General features: G+C 32.4%; 1 protein-coding gene and 2 long non-coding RNA genes across 4 annotated transcripts; 2 read left to right on the forward strand and 1 right to left on the reverse strand.

Moving 5' to 3' along the window:
- The first annotated feature begins 496 nt into the window (after positions 1-496).
- On the forward strand, positions 497-4171 carry LOC114387121. The gene is made up of 6 exons (XM_028347252.1): positions 497-888; positions 989-1052; positions 1754-1946; positions 2169-2242; positions 3251-3406; positions 3917-4171. The coding sequence occupies exons 1-6, from the start codon at positions 642-644 to the stop codon at positions 4038-4040; spliced, it is 858 nt and encodes a 285-aa protein (XP_028203053.1). The 5' UTR covers positions 497-641; the 3' UTR covers positions 4041-4171.
- A 6648-nt stretch (positions 4172-10819) lies between these two features.
- LOC114387702 lies at positions 10820-12899 on the reverse strand. The gene is made up of 2 exons (XR_003661388.1): positions 12581-12899; positions 10820-11103 (listed from the first exon to the last, which is right to left on the reverse strand). It is a non-coding gene; the product is annotated as an uncharacterized LOC114387702 (long non-coding RNA).
- A 2279-nt stretch (positions 12900-15178) lies between these two features.
- On the forward strand, positions 15179-25800 carry LOC114387725. Of its 2 annotated transcripts, none has more exons than XR_003661392.1 (7): positions 15179-16277; positions 16355-16408; positions 16748-16843; positions 16978-17112; positions 17902-18008; positions 23599-23706; positions 25338-25800. It is a non-coding gene; the product is annotated as an uncharacterized LOC114387725 (long non-coding RNA). The 2 variants fall into 2 exon arrangements; XR_003661393.1 differs by lacking the exon at positions 25338-25800 and adding an exon at positions 24910-25119.

Consider the following 25800-nt stretch of genomic DNA (forward strand, 5'->3'; position numbering starts at 1 on the left):
TGACTCGAGCCAAGTTGGTCCGACTTTACTTGGTTGGTTTTTTTTAGTTCCTAAAATATGTTAAATTGTTAATAACTAATTATTGAATAACATAATATGTTTTTATAATATTATTTTATTTTTCTTGATAACAATATATAATAACTAATTATTATGTATTGATCATGATATGGTATAATATTTATATGTTTTATACATTTTCATCAAATTCATTTATAATCATCCGATAACTTTTATATTTAATCCTAGAAAATAAAAGTTTTCTTAATTATTTAATGACAATATGCACAAAATAATTTATATAATAAATGATTATATAATTTTTATAATTTGATCATGATAATATATTTAATTTTAGAGCATAAAAATCTGAAATAATAATATTTTATTAGTTATATTATATATTTTAATTTTTTAATTTATAAATTGGATTAATCGAATTAATAATTGACTTGGTTAAACTTCTATCTCATTATTGACTCAGTGTTTCGACCAATGAATGGATCACGCGGCAGTTTTCATAACATTGCCTGAGACGGACAAATCCATAATTTAGCCATTGGTTCTTTAATTCCAAAGAGAACCAGTAAGGTGTTTCTGTTCACTGTATTCCTCTGGTTGAAAGTCAGACAAACTAGCTGATGTTGTCCCTGAGGCTTTGGTTCTCTTCTTTAGCCACTCACAACACCCTTTCATGTTCTTCGCGAAGATCCTTGTTTTTGGTTCCTCATCAAATACTCAACAACAACACCCTAATAAGCAACACCTCCAAAATTCTTAGTTGCTGCTATGAGAAACCCATTAAGCAAAATGGGATTTTTTCAGTTGCCAGTGACCTCCAATCTTCTTCTTTTTCTTCTTCCTTCCCCAAAGATTCTCCCTTTTCAGGTACCCATTTCCATTTAGGCTAAAAACAATGTTGCCTTTGTGACACTGACATGAACCCATATGCATAATCTTGTACTCATTCCCTTGCCATGTTTTGCAGGATTGGAGGATGCTTTGGTGAGTTATCTCTTTGGGAAGAAGAGGGCAACTGACATTGCTCACATGTATGTACTAATTGAAAATTGAAATGCTTCTGTTTTCAAAATTTCTGCTTGATTTTTCCATTTTTCAGGTTAGTATTTGGGGGGAAAAGTCAGTTTGTTGTCTAGGACTTATTTTCAATTTTGAGTTGTTATTGTTTCTTCTAATAGAGGGGCAGATTAAAATTTCAAATTTTTTGTACATGCTGTTTTTTTTTTCTCTTTTTCTCAACCATGGCTGATACTGATATGCTAATATAGAACTATTATGTCAGCTTTATTTGTTGTCACAAATAATCATATAAATAATTTTTATTTTTAATTTTAAGGTATGCATAGGCGGATGTTTTACGAGAGCCTGATACTAGAAAGTTACATTGTATATGATTCATTATGATTATTTACGTGAGTGTTAGACTTGGAATTGATCTTATGCTGCATTTGTATCACAGAGTCACAAAATGCTGAGCAATTTAACTTTTTGTAGTCTAAAATTCTAATAATTTGTGGCAAAATTCTCTTTGTTATATAATTTGGATGGCCTCTGCTATATCCATTTCAGTTTCCATGCTTATAAAAGGTGCTTTCGTTGAGTTAAAAGTAAACATATTCCATTTTGTTACAGAACTCTATTCGGCAGGCCTGCTACTTGTACTTGTTATTATTCTCATATTTATCTATATAGATTTAGCCTTGATAATGGCTATATTTCTTGTTCCTACCAGGGTGTGGAAACATGTTGTTCAGAAAGGAGACACTGTCATTGATGCCACTTGTGGCAATGGTTTTGACACCTTAGCAATGCTTAATTTGGTTGCTGATGATTCTCATAATGGTTGTGTATATGCATTGGACATTCAAAAAGATGCTTTAGATAACACTTCACTTTTGCTGGAAGAATCACTTAATCCCAATGAGGTCAGGACTATAAACGAGCAAATAGTTTCAACTTTGAATTGGTGAAAAATATTGTATAAAATAGTTTGTTATATAGCCGCACACAAAGTTACTAGTATAACACTTGATCCTGCTGTAGTCTTGGCACTTGAACTGGCCTAGAGCCTTTTATTTTTGGTGTAGTTAATTTGACAACAATTAAGAACTTTCATGTCACCAACAATAATTTCAAAATACATGCAGAAACAACTTGTCAAGCTCTTCAATATCTGCCATAGTAAAATGGAGAATGCTGTTCCAAGGAATGCCTCAGTTAGGTACTCGCTTCATGAACTTAACCTCATTCCCCTGTTCCTACTTTGTGTTTAGAAGCTAATGATAATAAATAGCTGGTGCAGTTAATTTCTTTAGTAAACCCTTATTTTAGTCTCTAAAATTGTAAGCATTTATCAATTTAGTCCTTGAATTTATAAAATTATTGCTGTTGTCTCTAACTTTGCAAAACATCATTCACTTTAGTTCTTTATTTACATGAAGTGACTGTGGAAAATAAAGGGGAGAAAAGGACTCAAATAAATGACATTTGGCAATGTCAAGGATTAAAGTAAGGATTATGTAGAGTTAGGAACTAAAGTGATTTTGCTTATCATGTTGGAGACTAGGACTGGGGTATACTCGTAATTTAATTATATTCTTCATTTTATAGATTTATTGAAAACAGAATTATAACTTTTATCTTTATTCCGACTTTGTCTCATCTGCATGAATCTTATTCAAGGCTAAACAGATATGTCTCAAAATTTACAATGAATTAATATAAAATTTTCATATCATGCCATTCCACTTTCATGGTCAGGCTTTAATGGCTGATTTGATTATAGATTTAGGTTGGTAAACTCACATTTGATAAAGTCCATATGGAGCTAATCATATATTATTGTTGATTAATGATTGATTGTGTCATTCTTATTAGCTCAGTGGATTGCAATAATCATACAGGAATACAGGATACTACCCAAACAATTTTCAAAGAATAAGATAGCCTAAGAATTTTATGTTAAATTTTTTTTTTTCATGTTTCCATCAATTGAATATGAGTAACTAGAAAAAAATAGTAATTTTGAATGTTGATTTACAAGCCTAACCATCAGTTTAGCGTCTACTTAAACATTACATTGGTACAAAGATTATCAATATTAGTTGTAACCCTGAATAATGATTGCATTTATGTATTTATTATTATAAAACTACATATCATGGTGAGTGGCTATGGATACAATTTCCTGAACATTTAAGGCTTGTTTCTATCTTAATATTCTGCATAGGCTTGTTGCATTCAACTTAGGTTATCTTCCAGGCGGTGACAAAGAGATAATAACAAGATCAAAAACAACATTACTAGCATTGGAAGCTGCAAAGAGAATTCTAATGCCAGGTGGGCTTATCAGCATAGTGGTTTATGTTGGGCACCCTGGAGGAAGGTGATAATTCTAACCCTTTACTTTGTGTCATTAATATATCTTTGAAGTGCCCAATATGCCAATTTTCCATCAATGTTTTGAATTATCTATGACTTTTTGAAGCATAACTAGCTTCAGTGAAGCCTTAAGCATCTCAATTAGTTCATTAAGATATATTGAAATAGTTTTTCCTGTTTTATACAGGCCAGGCGAGCTAGCTTGCATGATTTTGTGGTCATCATATTTTTTTTTGAAAACTTTTTAGATTTCATCTACATTGCATTTTCAAGGTTTTATACATCAATATGTGTTGGAACATAACTGTGAGGTAAAATCTCACATCGAGTAGAAATGGAGAGGTTGAGTACCATATAAGTGAGGATAAGACTCATAAACATGGGCTTTAAGATTTTGGGTTAAAATGTAACTTATATGGTTTGCTCATGGCTCATTAGTGAAAGTCTTCCTAGTATTTATCCTCTTCCAACAATAAAAATCTTCCTAAACAAAAATGATTTGGCTTGTTTCCAGGGAAGAGTTGGAAGTTGTTGAATCTTTTGCTGGTAGATTGTGTGTTGAGAATTGGATCTGCTGCAAGCTCCAGATGTTAAACCGGCCATGTGCTCCAATACCAATTTTCTTATTCAAAAGATAATGTAAATTAATACCTTCTCTGATTTCTTGGTTACAATTCATTAACGTTCCTAGTCCTTATAAAACAATAAATTCTATTTTGCCAGATTTATTTAACCAAAGTGATTGTCTTTACCAAAGGCTTCATTTGAATTGTCCCTATCTTAAGTGTTATGTGGGTTCTGGAATTCATCTTCACAACGTTCTTGCTTTTGAGCTTATACTGCCATTAATTTCATAAATGTGCACCTGCATTATCCTTCCTGCCAAGTCATATGTTCACAAATGCAGAAGCATATTTGTAGTAATTGACAAATTTTCAGTCCATTAATAAACCAAATTATTGAGTATATGATGCATAAGTAAGTTTCAGGGTTATTATAAATTTATAATTGACTTGGAGTAAATTAGTCATGTTTCTAACTACCCTGCCCCTTGGGATTAAGTATGCATAGTTGCAACTTGCTAATTATTTCTGGTTGAACTAATCATTTATTTTTTCATATTCTTGATTACAAACTCATTTGGTACTTATCCAACTAGCTAGAAAGACAGTATGCAAATACTCCCATTGTCTTATTCTGTTCCCAGGAGCATACCTGATTAACTTTTATAATATCTTTCATCTCTTTTCTTGTACTTGTTATTGTGCCTGCATTTTGAGTCAGTCATATTGTCCATACTACTGCAAACCACACAACATGCCACCCCCATTTAGCTTGCTATCCAATATTTAGAAGCCATCTCCATTGGTGGAAATTCATTCTCACGTCATTATGCAGTGTTTTTTTTTTTTGTTCCTTTAAGTCATTATGCATTATTGACCTAAGTTCCCACCAACACAACACTTCACACCAAATTTGGCGTGAGATCTCACAACCAATAAGGTGTTTTTTGTATTTTATTCTGACACTCACAACCTTTAAAATTACATATAAAAGATTTTTAAATCCAACAAAATAGTCATATGTAACACATATTGCATTTTGACATATATAAGATACAACTTAAATATAAGAATATAGCTACCTATACAAAGTTCACCCATATCAAACTTTAAATACTTCATCTATCACTTTTAACTAATTCACACCCTTTAAAAATAGTTGATTAACCTAGTTAATAACATTAAACTTGTTAACAATTTGTATTATTTTACCAAAATTACTCTTGGAACTCATAGTATCTCTTTCCAACTAATTACTTTTTCACCTTATTAGTTAATGTGTAGCCTTTCAAAAAAAGTAACAAACAAGGGGTATAGAGAGAGAGAAACTAATATATATATATATATATATATATATATATATATATATAAAGAGATAGAGAGGGTCATGGAAAAGTAGGGGCTGGGGGTATACAAAAAGGAAAAATTGTAAATTTGATTTTCCATTTTGTTTCCAATCTTGATTTTGGTCCCCCGTTAAAATTATTGATGAATTTTGTCCTCCTATTTTATCCAATCACACAATGTTGGTCCATCAGTCCAGAATTGGACGTTGACTGTTAACAACTGACGTTGACCGACATGTGTCAACGTCTGAGAGGTACGTCAAAGGGTTCGCAATTTTTAACCCAGTAACATTTTTACCCCAACCCTAAATGGTAATATCGAAGTTATGTTTTAGAACTGCTCCTTGAAAATCCAAAATTGGAATCGCAAACCGTAATGGAAATCTCATGTGCGTGAGGTGTCGTTGTTGATTGTTCACGATGGTGTTCGTGTGCGTGAAATGTCGTTGTTCATTGTCGTAGGAAGATGGAAGTGTCTTTTATTTGCAAGTAAGTTAGGTTATTTTATTGAAGTTTTGTTTCTATTATAATGGCGGATAATTGTGGTCCATTTGTGGGGTTTGTTTGTTGATGTGGTCCACAAAGTGTTTTCCAGTGTGAATTTGTGTTGAGGTTTTAGGGTCCACGAGGTGTTTAGTGCTTTTTTTTTTTGTTGTGGTGGTCCCTTATGTCTTTGTTAGTGGTGTGGTCCCGATTTTGTCTTTAACAGGGTGTGTGCTGATTTTTTTGATCAAAAACCCTTCATTGGTTATCGTTTCATCTTGAAACATGAATGATGCCTTTTTTTTGTTGTGGTGGTCCCGATTTTGGCTTTTGTTTTTGTTTTGTTCTGAAAACCTTTGGTGGGTGTTGTTTTTATTCATTTTTTGGGCTTTGTTGTTGTTCATGTTTTTTGCAGGCCAACCTAAGAACAAACGAGGTTAAAAATTCACCATGGAGGGATGTTTATTTATAATTCATTTACTGTGTATGTCAATGGTCAGATCGTTGAAGAAGAATGGGGTTGGGATGTGGAGACTATGTCGTATATTGATGTGGTTGAAGTGTATGTGGACGAATGGGTGTTTGACAAATCTGAAAAAAAGTTGAATGATTTTAAGGGAGATGAGGTTGTTGTAATTGATGGAGTGGAGGCTAAAGCAGTTGTGGAGGGTGAAGATGAGATTGAGGTTCAAGTGGAGGCTGAGGTTCTGTTTGATGAGCAAGGTTTGGTCGAGGTTCAAGTGCAGGGTGAAGATGAGGCTGGTGTTCTAGGTGAGATGGAGGTTGTTGTTGAGGGTGTGATGGAGGATGATGTTGGGGCTGAGGAAGATGATGATGATGATAGCAGTAATTGTAGTGAAGTTTCAGATAGTGACTTTGAAGAAAGCTCAGATTGGACAGAATGGTTGGACCCTAAGACATTTAGTCAGAGTAGTGACCCCACATTTGATACTAATAAAGTAGAGTTAACAAATTTTGATTTTGATGATGAAGTTGGATATTCTGATGAGTTGGATACTCTAGGCGGAAATGAAGATGAAGGTCCTCCAAAAGTCATATTTCCTTGTTTTAAGGTGCCTGAAAATGATGAAGATGTCAAGTTTGAGGTAAGGTTGTCAAGTTTAAGAAACAAATTCTAGAGGCTATCAAAACCTTTGTTATAATGTCTAAGAAGAATCTCAAGGTAGGGGTGGGAATAGGTCAGGCCAGGTCAGACTTTAAAAGGCATGAGTATAACCTACGATTAATTTTTGAGGCCTGAGTCTGGCCTATAGCCTATCAAATGCTTTTATTTTGGCTCGGCCTGGCCTTTTTAAAAGCCTAGCCTGGCCTGGTAGCCTATTTAAAAGCCTATTTAAAAGTCTTCTTCACATTAAATCTTTAATATTCCTAGTTGTTTTTTACCAAAAGAAAAATAAATAACATACCATCTATAATAGGCTAAACACATAATGTTAATTACCTCTATCAAAAAGCTTGAAGTGAAAAGGATACACCTGACTCACACCTTGTAATTAAAATTTTACTTAATTATAGGAATGAAATCTGCTAGTTTTTTAAAAAAATAATATTAATTATACCCAAAAAATAATATAAGTATATATATATATATAGGTCGGCCTATCAGGCTTATAAGGCTTTTTAATAAGCCTAAGCCTGGTCTATTTAATTTAATAGGCTTTTAAAAAAGCTTGAGCCTGACCTTTTAATTAAATAGGTCAGGCCAGGCTAGGCTTTATGTAGGCCAAGTCGTAGGCCCCTATAGACCGGCCTAGCCTATTCTCACCCCTATCTCAAGGATAAAAAATGACAAGAAGAGTCATTGTTATCTATAAACAAAAGGGTTGTCCCTTCTACTTACGGGTCAGCAAGTCCATTCAAGTGACTTATTGGCAGGTAGTGACATTGAAGGATGACCATTATTGCTTTAGAACTGCCAAAAACAGCCAGGCTACACTTGAGTGGGTGGAAAAAAGGTTGATGTCTTTATTAATGCATACTCCGTACATAAAGCTAAAAGCCTTAGTTGCTTATGTTGTAGAAAAATGGGGATTCAGGTTGAGTATGGATCAAACATACAAAACAAAGGTTAAGGCAATGGAAAAAATTGAAGGTGCAACCAGAGATCAGTATAAACATTTAAGAAGTTATGTTGCGGAGCTAACAGAAAAAAAAAAACAAAAATAGTGCTGTGAAGATCAAATGTGACTTAACTCCTCATGGTCCTGTGTTTGAACTTGTGTATGTATTCCTAGAGGCTTGTAAGAGTGCATTTGCAACCACTTGTAGGCCTGTGATAAGATTGGATGGCTGCTTTTTGGAAGAATATGGTGGCCAATTGTTGTCTGGAGTAGGTAAAGATGGAAACAATCAAATGTTTCCCATTGCTTATGCTGTAGTGGAATTTAAAAATTATTCGTCTTGGAAGTGGTTTGTTGATATCTTGATAGCTGACTTACATGGTATTCAGGAAGGATGTTGGGCTTTCATTTCTGACCAACAAAAGGTAAATATTAAAATTATGTTGGACATCTAATTGTTACTATAATTTAATTTATTCACTGTTATTTTCAGGGGTTGGTTGAGGTAATCAAGGAGCTTGGCGATAACGTAGAACATAGATTGTGTGTCAAACATTTGTATGGTAATTGGAAGAAAAAGTATCCAAAAGCACGCATGAAAGAGTTGATGTGGATGGCAGCTTGAGCAACAACTACCCCTGATTGGGACAAGGCCATGAATTAGATTAAAAGTTATGATGTAGAAGCTTTGAAGGATCTGGAAAAAGGTTAAACCCTGCTACTTGCACAAGATCTGCTTTTAAGGTAAACACAAAATGTGATTTGCAAGTCAATAACATATGTCAGGCATTTAACAATGTAATAATGGAGTACAAAGACAAGCCAATTATTACTCTACTGGAGGGAATCCAATTTTACACAAGTTCCAAAATTTTGAAGTTGAGGACTATCCTCATGAGGTATGAGGGTTCCATTTGTCCCAAAGTTCAGCAAATCATTGAAAAAAATAAAAAAGCATGTGAAGCATAGCGACCACATTGGTCTGGTGATGCTGATTTGTCTTTGTTTGAGGTTTCAAAGGGCATGAAAAAATTTGTTGTCAATCTTAAACATCAGACATGTTCTTGTAGAAAGTGGGAGTTAACTGCAATTTCATGCACTCATTCAATAGCATGCATGTGGATCAATGGTGTCAAACTTGAACTTAGTGTCATTTCTTATTACAGGTGTTGTTTTCTATAATTATATTGTTAATTTGTTGTTTTGAATGGAATATGTTTAGTTGTTGCATTTGGCAGGAAATCTACTATGTTGACAATATATTCATTTATTGTCTATCCATGTAAAATCGAATTTATGATCTCCTTTACAAACACTAGTGATGCTTCCACCCGGTGATGAGGAGAGTTCTTGGAAGACCAAAGAAAGCAAGGAACAAGAGAAATGATGAGTTTACGAACACATTCAAGCTACAAAGACAGTCAAAATCAGTTGTTTGTAAAAAATGTGGGAAAATTGGTCACAATAAAAAGACATGTAAAGGAAAGACATCTGCAGATAGGAATATTCCAAAAGAGGGAAATAAGGTAATTTGTCTTCAATATGTGTTTTCCATTGCATTTAACAGAGTTTATGACTTTCAACATTCTTATAATATTTGTATTCAATACTAACAAAACTTGAAGAGACAAACAACATCTCTCACCAATGTTGTAACAAAGAAACAAAAGAATGTTTCATGCACAAGTCAGATCACATCTGCAGGAATTTAAGGAGGTGACAGTACCAATGAAACACAACAATCATGAATCAGTTAAGGGAGCCGACTAGGAGAACTTGGGCACAATGGATTATTAGTTTAAGTTTTTAGGATGCAGAACTTATATATTTTGTGCCTCGGTTCAATGAGGCTTTGTAATGCACTCTTTATGTTATTAATTATTAAGTTTATGTTTAAGTTTTTAGGATGCAGAACTTATATATTTGGTGACTCTGTTCAATGAGGCTTTGCAATGCACTTTTTATCTAATTAATTATTCACTTTATGCAGAACTCTCATGTTTTGTTGTTACTGCTTTGTTTAGTACAAAAAGTCAATGAAATTTCAGTGAAAACAAATTTCAAAGCTGAATACCAAATCAATACCAAACTTCAGAAGCAATGAAATATTCTTTTATTAGCATATTTCATTGCAAACTTGAAATTATGTTAATGAAAGAAGATTTCATTGCCTTTGAAGATTTATAATGCACTCTTTTTGGTTGTACGAGTCAGAAGGCTGTGGTGGTTGGGTGCACGGTGGTTGTGTGTGCTGATGATTATTGCGGTGGTCCAGGGATAAGAAGATGAGAATGAAGAAAGAAACTTATACATTGTGACGATTTTTAATTATTAGTATTTTAATTTCATTAACAATATTAACATTTAATAGATGAAATAATCATTTTTGAATCAATTTAAAAAGATAAATGATCAAAATAAATTTTTTAAAAGATAAAAAAATTAAGGTCATTTATCCTAAAATCTACATAAAAAGCTTTATTGTTAATTTACTATTTAAACTTTAAACATATTGGGCGCTAAATCGACAAACGCAGCAAAGGGCAACTATAAACCCCGGCCTAAATTGATTATGCGTGTGAATGCCAATCCAAACGTAAATTAGAAGTAAAGCATGTTTTATTACTGCTATTTAGCAGGAACACCATTATCGATCGTGACATTCAGTGATTTTCTTATATTTCCTTAATTTCTAGTTATAAAACTCTTTCAATTAATTTGTAAGAAAAATAATTAGTTTAATTAATCACATTAAATTTATTAATTATCTATACTATCATTCAAAAATTATCATTTTCTTATTATTTATCTATTTAATTATTTCTTATTAATATTTAAAGAGAAAATAATTAAATAAAAATATATAAAAAATAATAATTAATATATATACAAATTTAAAAAAAAACACAAACAAATTTAAAAAAATATCTTATAATTAAAGATGGAGAGACAACATGACAGTGAATTTATTGCTAATTGAAATATTGAAGGTATAACATATCATTCATCATAAATTATACCAAGTTAAGCCAATCATATATAGTTGACATATATCACTCGGAATGTTTCAGGAGAGGCAATATAATTAAAGACTTTAGTCTCTAGCAAGCTAGAGAAAAAGGATTATTATATAGGCTGAGCTGAGCAAGCCGGCAAGCCCGGCTATTCTTCTCTTAGTAATATGGCAAATATTTCGAAAATAATTTTACCGCATAAGAGGTGGCTCACCTGCACCAATAAGATAATTTTTAAGGTAAGAAAAAATCATTAGAAGCCACATGCAAAGCATAACTATACATGGGATTAATTACACATAAATGTCCTTGAGTATATGTATTTGCATGCATAAAATGAATTCTCTCGTGTTAGATTTTGGCATAATTTTTTCATTTTAAAAAAATTGTAATTATCTCTTTTTTTTACATAAGAACATTTTAAAATTTGATAAAACCTCAACTATTTAATATGTATGGGGAAATATATATATATATATATATATATATATATATATATATATATATATTAAAATATGTTCACAATATTTAATAAATATTTAAATTTTGTGTGTTTATTCCTTAATTAGGAAACAAAAATTTGTTATACTATTAGAGACTTATAAAAATATCAAAAATAAAAAATAAAATTATTTTTTTAAAGACTTAATATAAAGAATATATTTATAAAAAATAAATACAAAATTCAAGTATTTATTAAACAGGAAATCCACAACATAGCCCCCACACACATATATTCTTCACATGATTTTGTTACTTGAAAAGTTCACTAAATAAAAGGATGCATATTCCTGTATTGTATGAATAAAATTTTATTGATATACATACAAATAACTTTTGTAAAAAGTATGAGGAACCATGCTTTTTCTTCCAATTACAAATTGGATAAGTATATAATAAGTAGTATGACTTTTTGTCAACAGTCTTAGAAAGTAAAAAATTTCTTACGACCCTACCTACAATGATGGTTAATAAATGTTGTTGAATGTGTTTTTTAATCGATGTAAAAATCGTTTTTTTAGTAGTATTAGTTATTGTTTCTTCCCCGGCCTTCTCTAGCCACTCTTGTTTCAGTTGATGCCTTAGATGAGGTTCTGTCACTACTGTAAAAATAGTTTTTTACAATACGTATCCTACGACGGTTATATAGAAACCGCCTTAAAAAATAGTACGATGGCATTTTTGTAATTATTGTTAATTTTAGAGTATTTTACGACACATATTCTAAGACGGTCATTGAAAACCGCCTTAGAATGTTATATGTAATTAAATTCACTACGGGTCTTAATAAAAACCCGTCGTAATTGAGAAACAAAAGAAGCAAAATGCGTCCTCCTCCTCCTCCTTTCGCGAACCCTAATTCTTGAACCTTCCTGCCTCCACTCAGCTACCCTCTCATACTCTCACTCTCATACTCTCTCTTCTCTTTCTCGTAAGGGTCCCCACAGTGCACATGGGAGCTGGTGTTGACGATGAAATGAGAAAGAGCACAAGACGTTTATGAAAAAGCGTGCAATAGCTTTCACTAATTTGGCAAAGAGGCCTCCCATTTGCGGCAATGCAAACGCACCTCCTCTTTCCCTCATTAATTGAAATCGCTGCACCAGATCGAGCAAGTGAAGAAGCTTTTTTTTTTTAATAAGACAGATAGAGAAGTAAACGGGGAAAAGAACACATGAAAATATACATACCAGGTGTAGTTGAATCGGGATACACGCATTGATAGAGAGATGGAATGAGACAAGCCGCTAAAACCGATGTAGCAACGTTAGGATCAGTGGTTGTCAAACAAGTGCGTGCAGTGACATGAGCGCATGTTGTCAAGATGGTTTGGAATTTGAGAGTCTGAATGAGGAGTGGGGAAGTAACATCTCTGGGTCTTGGAAAATCATTGAAGTGTAGAGGGACATCATCAGTAACAGTTTCGGGAGATGATGCAATAATAGGGGGTCCTATGAGTCTGCGTGGTATGGGTGGTATGATTATGGGTTTGGGTTCTATGGGGGGGGGGGGGGGGGGGTACGGGTATGGGTTTGGGGTCTATGGGTTTGGGTTCTATGGGTGGTATTATAATAGGGCCATCATCAGTAACAGTTTCGGGTTCTATGGGTGGTATTATAATGGGGGTCCTATGGGTCCTATGGGTCTTGTGGGTCTTGTGGGTCTGGGTGGTATTATAATAGGGGGTCCTATGGGTCCTATGGGTCTTCTGGGTGGTATGGGTATGGGATCTATTACGGGTGCGGGTTTTATGGGTGGTATTAACACAATCGAAGCACCTTTTACAAGTTGTGAAGTTCTAGGGTTAGTAGGAGTAGTTTTGAGTGGGGCTGCTGCTCCATGCTCTAGCAAGCAACTATCCATAGAATCCAAAAGGCAAAGAGCCTACACATTTGGACGATGCAATGCTTGTTCTTCACTTCCACTGCTGCATGTTTCAGCAACATGCCAAGTGCATTGTTTCACTAAGTTTTTGAATATAGGAGACTCATACGCCTCTGGTTGGCTATTAAGCATAGGGTTAGTGGCTTCACCAATATTAACAACTTCTTCAACGGGATTAGTGGCTGCTTTACCAACACCAGCATCTTCTGCAGAATTTGTGACTTTGTCAATGCCTGTTTTGTCTGCAATTACCGCACCTAAAACAATAATAGGGTAATTAGTATCACCCTCATTTTCTCCAGTAATTAGTTATCTTAGTTAATTAATTTGCACTTTTGAGCTATTTGGTTGGTATATATATAAATATATGAGAGTATAGAAACTATAAATAAATGTTTATTATAAAAAATTTATAACGATCTTTGGTCCTTATGATATATCCTGACTTGCTTGCTTTCCAAGAGGTACAAGTATACATGTCTTTCTAACATTAAAATGGAACATAGTTAACAAAAAAAAATAATAGAACATGTTTCATCACCACACCAATTACTACTGAATTCATATTTATATTTTTTCCTTTTCTTTGGTTAAAGAGTTTCTTTTAGATGTATATCAGTAGACGTATTAACAATTAGTTGTTTTAAGAGGTAAATACATATGGTTTAAAATTCCATTTGAAGATATATAAAGATTACATTTAAGAATTTAACTTCTTTAAAATAAGAGAATATGTTTTAGAAAATACACAATGGTTATATTGATTCAAAAGTAATGATTATAATGCATATGTGTAATAAAATATAAATATATTAAATTTTCAACTGTAAATTTTTAAATTAATTGTAACTATTTATTTTGAAGAAACAAATCTTATATTTGCTGTGTGACTGTACACACCTTGAGTAAGATTATTTCTTACAAAAAAATACAAGCAAGAAAAAAAGTAGTTATGTATTTATTATTTTAATTATGTTCAATAAATTCAATCGTTTGTGATAAAGTTAATATATTTTATAAGTCATTCGTGTATTGGAAAGAACAAAAACTTCCATCAAACAATGGTGACATTTTGGAAAAAAAATGGTTTTAAAATTAAGAGTCGTTCATTTTATTATTTAAAGATGCTTGATAATTAGGAAGTTTAAATTCATTAAAAAAAGAGCAATTGATGTCACCGTCTAAAATTGTATGATTAGGACGATGATTATTTTAAAAAGTTAAATTTTGTGCTAATTTATATTTTTTAAAAGATATTTAAATTACATTTTTATTTCTTTAATTTTAAAAGTCAAATTATCTTTTCCTGACAAATAATGATGAAAATAAACATTTAAAACATACAAAATTGTGTTAATTAGTTATTGAATTGTATATATAGGACTGCATTATTTATTAGGACTCATTTAATGGTATTGCCTATGATTTTTAATTATATGGAATGATATTATATGATTTACGCAATTGATCTTATGGGATAATATTTTATTGTTGTGTCAAATTTTGTAAAATTACTTTTATAACCTTTTATTAAAAATTAATTACATTTTATAATTAACTATTAAATATAAATTTTTAGGACTCATGGTTAGGATAATATAAGATATAATAAGATATAAGAATTACTTGTGGAATGAGCAGTTCTAATGTATGCGCCACTAGTTTTAAATTGTTTCTATGCACTACTAGAAATTAAACAGCCTTACTATGACACTGGATCAAGGACGATCCTTCCAAAACATCGTTATCTTTAATAGGATGGTATTTTTGTAAATATAATAAATATTTTAAAGGTGGTTTGTATGAAAACCGTCTTTATACAATTAAAATAATAAAACAAAGATGGTTTTGATATATGACCGGCGTGGATATCAAATATTCAAAGACGGTCCATTTGGAAAACCGCCTTTAAATGAAAACGAATTTTTATTTTAATTTTAATGTTGTAGTACCGAAAGTTCTAGAGAGAGTACGAAGAGGACAAGTTGTCGTACCTCCCCCTCTCCCTCTCAGTGTATCTGAGTAATAAGGCGGTCCTTCTCCCTCTCCCTATCTGCTGGTCTGGCACTCTCAATTCCCTCTTGTGAGTTTCCTCTCAAGGAGGTAGCTCCGCTTCCAAATGTGGCCTAGTCGGTGGTAGTACTGTTTCGACTTCAAGAACTGGTCCAGATCGGACTTCACCTTGTTCTTCAGCTCCACGTCCATCGCCACCGTGTCAAAGCTCGTCGGATGCGTGAACGGCACCAAGCGCCACTCACCGGTGTCGGAGTTCATGTACAGCTTGACATCCTTTTTTCTTCGTTGCTCGATCTCGTCAGTGACAGAGAGAATGTGTTGGAAGTACTACCGAAAGACTCTGCGCTTGTCTTTCTTCTTTAGTCGAAGGACGAGTGCGTCTCCAGAAGCGTTGGTCCAGGAGAGCCTGGCGCCGAGGAAGGTGTGATGAACGGTGTGGTTAGGGTCGAAGTGGAGGAAGATGTCGGAGGGATTGGGGCCGGAGAAGAGGTTCGTGTAATTAGAATCTTCAATGGAGGGAAGAGAATCGAGGTAGGTGAGGATTTTTCGGTAGAGACTATTGTCCAAAGAGTGAAGATTATAGCGAGGGATTTTGAAGGACTAGTGAAGGTGGAGACGGTTTTTGAAGCAAAGGAACCATTGGTTAAGGATGTGAAGTGCAGAGGTTTTGCAAAAGAAGAAAACGATTAGAAAATAGGAGAAGAGGAAGAAGAAAAGGAAAAGCATGCTAATTTAAGAAATCATGGCATGAGTGTGTGTAGTTAATGAATTGAATTTCTTGATATTGCAGTTGTAGTTGCAGGGTACAAGCAAGCAGGGGAAAGAACTTTGTATGAGAAAGAGGTTTGAAAGGGTCAGGTCTGTGTCGGCAATTTTATTATTTTCAATCAAAACATGTGTTCTTCTTTGGTGTGTTTTGATTTTCAAGGTTTTTGACTCTTGCTAGCACTGTGCCCACATTTCTCAATTATCGTTATTAGGATTTTTGTAAGTCTTCTTTTATTTATTTTCTTGACATATGTTAATATATATGGGCGAATGATGATGACTTCTTCTAATGATAGGTTGCTCACATGATTTCATAAAGGGGCACTTTACAGAAAATGACACACTTACAGGTAAGTTATCTTAAATCAACCGTGGCTACGAATTTGTGTCGTAATACATGTTGTTATGCCAACTATTGGATTGGGGGGTGGGGGGAAAGTAGAGCCTCTAATTGATCTTTTTATGCCTTTAATTGTTGTTTGATTTCATCTTCATTACGATTTTTACCTTCCGTTCTCACTTTCATGATGTTGTTCTAGCGAGAGTCTTGGATGAGGGTATTGGTTCAAATCTTAACTTCATAATACATTCAAACAATGGCTATGTAAGATTTGATTAACTAGGAATAAAGACATATCATTTAATTTAGTGAATGATGTCCTTATTGTTGTCTGCTATGTTATTTTTAGATTGTCTCTTTGTTGAAGGATGACAGTACATTTATCCAGGAGTTGTTTGCTAGGCTAAAATCGCCAACCACCTCTCAAGAATCAAAGAAGAACTTGGTAAGCCTTGATGAAGATATTGCCAATATGCTGAGTGCTGACATGACAAAACAAGGACATTTAGTATACTAATTCTACATATGGCTAGTTGCCTTGAGTTAGTCCTAATTCCACATTTCTGTTAAACTATGCAGCTAAAAATTAGAGGTCCAATTACATAATGAAGACACATTCAAAACTAAGCTTCTACCAGGAATAAATGAAGCCGCAACTCAAAATTGCTCTTGCTTTAGTTATTAGCTTGCTTTGGATTCAACAATCATTTTGTGGTTAGTATAGCAATTTGCCTTTTAACTTTTGACAGGCATGACAATATGTTGAGTGCTGATATTACCAGGAATAAATGAAGCCGCAACTCACATGTGACTTCTAGTTGTATATGTTTTTTGTAGTTACCATGATTTTAGCCAGGCTATAATGATAATTATCATAATTAAAGTTAATTATGATTAACATAATTGGGTCAGTATGTGGGAGGGGGTAGATGTTTTAATTTGTGTAAGCGTGTGTTTTTTAGCTGGCAATTGCCAAACTATAGGTACCAAAAATATTTTAGCTGGCATATTATTAATAAGAAAAGAATCTCAGTACAAGCTTTATATATATATCTATATATAAAACTCAATACAATCATATTTCTTTCTTCTTATTTTTATCTTGTTCGTAAAAATTCAAATACTACATAAACTAAATAATGAAAATAAAAATTTATTTGAATAAATAATTAATTAAAGTTCTTAAAATATTTTTATGAGAATGGGGGGAAACATGATAAAGAGAAGACGTAAAAAATTATATTCATTTTAAAAAAATGATTTTTTTAAATTATAAGATAATTAAAGATTTTTATTTCTTGTGTACAAACTATTTTGTTGAGCAATTGTGAGCCTAGAGCCCACCAAGGTATTATGTTGTAATGAAGCTTATTCATTGCTGAACAATGAATGACCAAAATTCTAGGCTCAGAAATTGACTACTGCTGTGAGATTTCTTCTGACACTGCATTATATGTTTCACCATACCAAAAGTTGTGATTTAAATTTCAAATTATTGTGCAGGCCTTGCGACATGCTAGACAAATTGTACAGGAATCAAGTGGAGATGTTCATTATGGTGGGGGTCGTCAACCTATTGTCTTGAGGACATTTAGTCAAAGGCTTCGCAAGTAAGGCCCTTTCATGGATTGATAAATGAATTGATAACTTGATGATTCATGGATTCTGCTCCATTCCTGAAATTGTAATTCTCTTTACTACTCATGGGCATCTTAATCTAATTCATATGACTCCTGGAATATTATAACAGTGGTAGAATTACTTAAATTAACTTTTGGCCTACATTTTTCTGTAATGATATTTATGAACTTAAAATGAGTCATACAATTCTTAAGAATTTTGTTTAGAATATTACTCATCTAAGCAATGATTCTTATATGAGAATTCTCATGTCAATTGCTTTAACGATAAAACTAGATAATAATAGATCGATTTTTAAAGATTAAGAATTTCATAAAAAAACTCCCATTGGACATGTTCCAAGTGCCATTTTGGTTACTTACTAGAATCAATGTTCCAAGGTATTGGTTCCAAGTGCTAAGTGCCAGTTTGGTTCCAAGATTAAGAATTCTTAAGAATTTCATATGACTTCCAACTTTAGTGTTGTTTTGGTGATTGCCTGTGACTGAGATTAGTAGTCACACTTGTTCCCAAGATGCTTGGATAATATGATTTGTATATCATGTGGTTTGTCTAGGCAAGACAAATGCATTTATGTAAGTAGCCCATTCAATTCCATTAATTCCATATACTACTAGCTTTCAATTCTGTAAAAAAAAAGTAGCTCGAACTAAAAAAAATAAAAAAGTCATTCTACATCGGTTCTGAGGCGACTGATGTACAATGCTAATCATTCTAAGACGATCACGTGTTAAAGACCGTCTTAGAATGTAATGCATTCTATAGAACCGATGTAGAATGATAACCATTCTAATGTGTTAAAGACCGTCGTAGAATGCAATGCAACCGTCGTCTGCATTCTAAGACGGTCGTCTGCAACCGTCGTAGAAAAGCTTCCCCTTTTTACGACGTTTCCTACGATGACGGTCATAAATCGATGTAGTATACTTCAAATAACCAATGTAGAATCTCGCTTTTCTAGTAGTGATGAGAGTCACACCTATTGGAGCAAGGCAAAGCTTGCTTAGGACATAGGGATCATGCCCCCCACCCACAAATATTTTTTAATATAATGAGAATATCGTTTTTATATGAAAGTAATAAGAAAAATAAGTATTAATCATTAAATCTTATCATGAATGCTCATTTGAATTTTTTAATAGTCCCATTAATTTCTTATGCCACTCTCATATAAAAATAATTCTTCCACTAGATTTGTCTCCTATAACATTATGAAATATTCTTTAAAATTATTTATTTCTCAATTATTAATGATTTTAAGTCATTGACAGAGCTTATAGAATTTTAATTTGCAAACTTTTAGTTGCTGAAAGAGCATAAACAATGTAATATTCATTCATTTTCTTTATTATTGTTATTTTTTATAGACAATTTATGTTAATATTGCATTTAAGGTTTTGCTTTGGATAACATCAACTCTTATGATTGATTTAATAATATTTTTAATACACTAACTATTTCATTAATTTCATTTTCATATTTAAAAAAGCTTAATTTTGTTTTTTTTTTGTTTGCGTTTTTTCAATCCAATTTTTCTGTGTTTTATATCTTCATTTCAATATGGTATACAAAAGCTTATACAATATTGACTTGAACCTGTGAATTTTTCTTGTTAATTTATTATAATGTTTTTATGGATTTTGTGAAGTTTTTTCCAAAAAAAAATCTACAAATTTTGTTACATTTGAAAAAATAGGATTATTTCCTTAAATTTGTTGAAAAATTCATGGCTTAATTGCACTTGTTGCCCACAAAGTATATATAAATTTTCAGCTTGCTTAAGTGCATGGCATGTCACACCTAAGTGAGCTTAATTATATGATAAATATTCTAAATTTCTCTGGCTCAACAATTGTGTTTAAGCAAGACAAGTTAGTGTCTTCTTCAATTGATTTTGTCTTGGTAAGCTTAAGTACACAACAAGTTACGCTTAAGTGAGCATAACTTCACTTGTCTTTTTGACTCAATTTCCTATAAAAACTCTCACAAAAACATCAAAAAGACCTAAAACTAACCAAACAAAGATCGTAAGTGGTAATTCCTTATCTATCCTAATTTTTGTGTTAAAACAAGGATCAATTTATAAAAAATGCTAGATAAGGTGATCCATTTTGATTTCGCGAGAGGTGGAGGCATTTAGATCGAGCAATGGAGCTCAAGAGGACTTTTCTTATGTGTCGAGTAAGGGGTTGTAGAAGGGTGACAAAGGTGATCCTCTGTGAATAAAATTGATGTGATAACTGCTGATTATGAGTATATTTTGGAGTTAAATTATATATGAATTTATAATTTTTCTCTCTAAATTCTTCTTTTTTAAGCAAATAATTGTTAAATTAACATCATTTAAGTTTTTGTGAAGAAAATATTAAAAGTGATGAATTTATAATTCTTAGTGAGTATAATAAAGAAAAAAAAAGGATAATTCAAGTAAGCATGGATAATTAAGGAAACTAGACTAATTATGGAAAACTAACTAATTAAGGAAAACAAACTAATTTAGGAAAACATGGTTAATTAAAGAATGCAGACAAATTCAGAAAAGTAAAGGTAGTCTTAGCACGAGAAGCCCACCTAGTTAAGCTAATTTGCACCTATAAAAGAAGAAGAGAGAAGAAGGAAAAAACATACAGAAATTCCAAGAGAATACAATCCCTTGTAGAAGACAAAGGCTAGAAGAAGGAGAAGCAAGCATTAAGAGTTATTTCTTCCCTCTATTCCTTTTCTTATTTTCTTTTCCTTTACTAAATATTTTCCTCTGGTAGTTGTAAAGTCTCCATGACAATGAAAGGTTAAACCCCCTTTGTTGGGAACTTGACAGCTAACTACTCTTGATGTAATTTCTCTTCATATCTATTTATAAATATTGCATTTGCATTATCTTTTCTTGTGCTTAATATTATTGTTTGTGGCTTAATCACCCATTTGCATGATAAGTTTTAGGGGTACCATTGGAAAACGTGATTTTCTAATAGAATTGGGAAATGATATCTAAATAAAGTCATCGCTAAGAATAGGTTGATATTTGTTTAACCTGTTATACATCTTTATTCTTAATGCAATTTACTATTTAGCTATGCAGAGGGAATGAATGCTATCTTAGATCCTAAGTTTTGAATCCTAGAAAAACCGTGATTTCTTTGTTAGCTCAGTCATGTTACAAGCCTATTAAAGTCCTTAGTGATCTATATTGAGCATATATGATAACATTGATTGAGATGATGTGCAAAGTTGAGAATTTTACTATTCAATTGTTATAATTGAAACAATTTTACCGAGACACTTGTGGGATTGAGAGAAACACTTGCCTTGTGAGGATTGAAGTTGATGATTATTCCTTGTGATATGTCATTATTGCTAACCATTTCATTTGAAGTGCATCTTGTTCTGCTCCTTTCATGAACTTATGCTCTCCTTTCATGAAGCTTTTTGGAATGTATGTGGTTATCTCATGAATTGTGATTGATAAACTCTAAATTTTTTCCTTTTGCTTGAGGACAAACAAAGGTTTAAATTTGGAGGAGTTTGATAACGACTAATTATGAGTATATTTTGATGTTAAATTATATAGGAATTTGTATTTTTTTCTCATAATTCTTCCTTTTTTAGCAAATAATTGTTAAATTAACATCATTTAGGTTTTTGTACAGAAAACATTACAAGTCATGAATTTATGATGCTTAGGGAGTAAAATAAAGTAAAAAAAAAAACAGGATAATTCAAGAAAGCATAGATAATTAAAGAAATCATGCTAATTAAGAAAAATAGATTAATTAAGGAAAGCAAGCTGATTAAGAAAAGTAGGTCTAATTAAGAAAGTCATGTTAATTAAGAAAAATAGACTAATTAAGGAAAACATACTGGTTAAGAAAAGTAGGTCTAATTAAGGAAAACAAACCAATTCAAGAAAGTAAAGGCGGACTTAGTGCGAGAAATCCTTAGCTAAGCTAATCTGCTTTTATAAAAGAAGAAGAGAGAAGAAGGAAAAAATACAGAAATTCCAAGAAAATACAATTTCTTATAGAAAGCAAAGGTTAAAAGAAGGAGAAACAAGCATTGAGAGTCATTCCTTTCCTCTATTCCTTTTCTTATCTTCTTCCCTTTTACTAAATATTTCCCTCTTGTAATTATAAAGCCTCCATGACAACGAGATGTTAAACCCTCTTTGTTGGGAAACTACTCTTGATGTAATTTCCCTTCCTATCTATTTATGAATATTACTTTGCATTATCTTTTCTTGTGCTTAATATTATTACCTGTGGCTTGATCGGCTATTTGCATGGTAAGTTTTAGAGATATTGTTGGGAAACATTATTTTCTAATATAACTAGAAAAAAATATCTAAATAAAGTCATCAATAGGGATAAATTAATATTTGTTTAGCCTGTTATACATTTATATCCTTAATGCAATTTACTATTTAGCTCTACAAAGGAATTAGGGAGAGAAAATAGATAAATTAGGTTCTTTCATACCAGGGACCAAAGTTAGAGTATACTAGTAGACGCATAATAATATAAATAGAGAAAAATCATTAACATTACATCAAAAAGTAGTTCTGGTCCGCTAAGTTCCCAATGTTCTCATCTTCTGAATTTATTTCTACAATATTATTGGGTTCTTTAATTTTTCTGTCTTTAATTAATCAATTTAAATTCTTGTTTGATTTAATTTTATGCAAATTTAAATTATTGTTTTTCTCATAACCTTTTCAAGTTAATTTTCTTTTACTTCTTTTATTAATAAAATATTTATCTACCTAAATACAAACAAAATCTCTGTTTGACACTCAAACTTTCATTTTAACTTTATTACTTGCGACGAATTGATGTACTTATCAATCCATCAACACCATGGTGAAGCCACTCAATTTTGGAGGCTTCAACGAAGGATGGAATAGAAAGTGGACATAGGACTTAAGAAATAAAACACAAAAGCACGCATGTTTGATAATTAAGGTGTACAAGGGATAGAATTGGAATGGATGGAGGAGTATATATGTCAAAGGGCTTCTATTATATGAGTATTCCCTACATTGTATACATTCCATTGATATCCTTTTTTTCTCAATATATATATATACGTATTTTAATTTTAAGTGCTCATGGATGTTTTTATTCATCACGTAACTAATATGTCCCGATGGTCTTTGAGATGAGCCTTTTAATTTATCAATAGTTACATTTGCTCTTGTACCCGTCTGTTGTTTTGGTGAAGACGAGTTTTTTGAAGAATGTTTAACAACGTGTTTGACACATTGAGGAGGCTCAATCTTGGGCTTTTTTAATGCCTTCACTTGAGAAGCAGAGGTGAAAGACAATCTTCTTGTGGCCAATGAAGGTTGCATTGTGTCGATGATGCACCCTTTGTAACATGCAAATGATAAAAAATACACCTTTGATATTATATAGTTACTAACTGTTTTCATCAAATAGCAAAAATATTATTTTTTTGTGTTTTATATCTTCATTTCAATATGGTATACGAAAGCTTATACAATATTGACATGAACCTGTGCATTTTTTGTTGATTTATTATAATGTATTTATGGATTTTGTGAAGGCGTTTTGGAGATAAGCTAAGGCGTTTTGGTCAAGCAATGAAGCTCAATAGGACTTTTCTTAAGCGTCGAGTGAGTAGCTAGTGAAAGGTTGTAGAAGGGTGACAAAGGTGATCCTCCATGAATAAGATTGATGTGATAATTGCTAATTGTGAGCATATTTTAGAGTTAAATTGTATAGGAAATTGTAATTTTTCTCTCCTAATTCTTCTTTTTTGAACAAATAATTATTAAATTAACATTATTTAAGTTTTTGTGCAGAAAATATTAAAAGTGATGAATTTATGATGCTGAGTAAGTAAAATAAAGCCTAGAAAAAGCAGGATTATTCAGGAAAATAGGGATAATTAAGGAAAACAGACTAATTCCCGAAAGTAAAGACGATATTAGTGTGAGAAACCCGCTTAGCTAAGCTAATCTACACCTATAAAAGAAGAACAGAAAAGAAGGAAAAAACACACAGAAATTCTAAGAGAATACAATCCCTTATAGAAGACAAAAGTTAGAAGAAGGAGAAGCAAGTATTGAGAGTAATTCTTTCCCTCCATTCTCTTTCTTATCTTCTTTCCCTTTACTAAATATTTCCCCCTTGTAGTTATAAAACCTCCATGATAATGAGAGGCTAAACTTCCTTTGTTGGGAACTTGACAGTCAACTACTCTTGATGAAATTTTTTTTCATATCTATTTATGAATATTACATTTGCATTATCTTTTCTTGTGCTTAATATTATTGTTTGTGGCTTGATCACCCATTTATATGGTAAGTTTTAGGGGCAACGTTAGGAAACATGATTTTCTAATAGAACTGGAAAATGGTATCTAAATAAAGTCATCGCTAAGGATAACTTGATATTTGTTTAGCTTGTTATACATCTCTATCCTTAATGTAATTAGCTCTACAAAGGAATTTGGGAGACAAAATAGATAAATTAGATTCTTTCATGCGGGGAACCAAAATTAGAATATACTAGTAGATGCAGGTGTAAATTGAAAAAATTATAAATAGAGAAAAATCATTAACATTACATCAAAGGGTAGTTCTGGTAGGCTAAGTTCTAAACATTCTCATTTACTTCTATAATATTATTGGGTTCTCTAATTTTTCTCTTTAATTAATCAATTTAAATTATTGTTTAATTTCTTATCTTGTTTGATTTAATTTTCTGTCAATTTTAATTACTATTTTTCCCATAACCTTTCCAAGTCAATTCTCTATAACTATTTTTATTAGTAAAATATTCATCTACCTAAGTACAAACCAAATCCCTATGAATTCGATACTCAGACTTTTGTTTTAATTTTACTACTTAGGACAAATTGGTGCCCTTGTTAATCCATCCACACGATGGTGAAGTCACTCAAAGTTTTGGAGGCTTCAACGAAGGATGAAATAGAAAGTGAACATAGGACTTAAGAAAGAAAACACAAAAGCACGCATGTTTGATAATTAAGGTGTACAAGGGATAGAATTGGAATGGATGGAGGAATATATATGTCAAAGGGCTTCTATTTATAGATGTTTTTATTAAGAGTAATGGTATATATGAATATTTCCTACATTGTATATGTTAGTCGGTTAATACGACTAACTTTTGTGTAAAAAATTGTTGTAAATTGTATACAGCTCCTCCCATTTACAGTTCTTTTTGTAGTATTGTAATTACTTTTTGTTAAAATAGGTAATCAGTACTGAGTATCCTAATTTTGTGTGTTTAATGATCATTCCATTTCAATTTCAGGTAAATTAGGTAAGTTTGGTGAAGTGCAGAATTGAGTGGTTCGTTAAGCCGCTGTGCGCACTTAGCGAGCCATCCGCTAAGCGCACCCTCCTTCGGCTGAGCGTGAGGAAGGATCTGGAAGAAGGATGAGTTGTACATGCACGCTAAGCGAGGGTCCAACTCGCTAAGCGCACCGCCTGCATCCTTCAGCTGAGTGAGAAGATGTGCGCTAAGCCGCCAGCCACTTATGCGCGCTAAGCGAGCCATCTCCGTGCTAAGCGCGCGGCCACCAGCAAGACTGCCTATTTAAAGCTGAAACCTCAAAATTGAAGGGGTGAGTGGTTTTTAGAGAGAGATATTAGTTTTAGAGAGAGAACCAGCCAATGGAGAAAGAGAGATAGTCGAGCTTGAAGAGGAAGACATCTTGCAGAGCTTTGGATGAGATCTTGAGTGATTGTGAGGTTTCTAGAGGTGGAGGAGACAT

The sequence above is a fragment of the Glycine soja genome, chromosome 15, assembly GCF_004193775.1.
Source record: "Glycine soja cultivar W05 chromosome 15, ASM419377v2, whole genome shotgun sequence".
Taxonomy (NCBI): Eukaryota; Viridiplantae; Streptophyta; class Magnoliopsida; order Fabales; family Fabaceae; genus Glycine; species Glycine soja.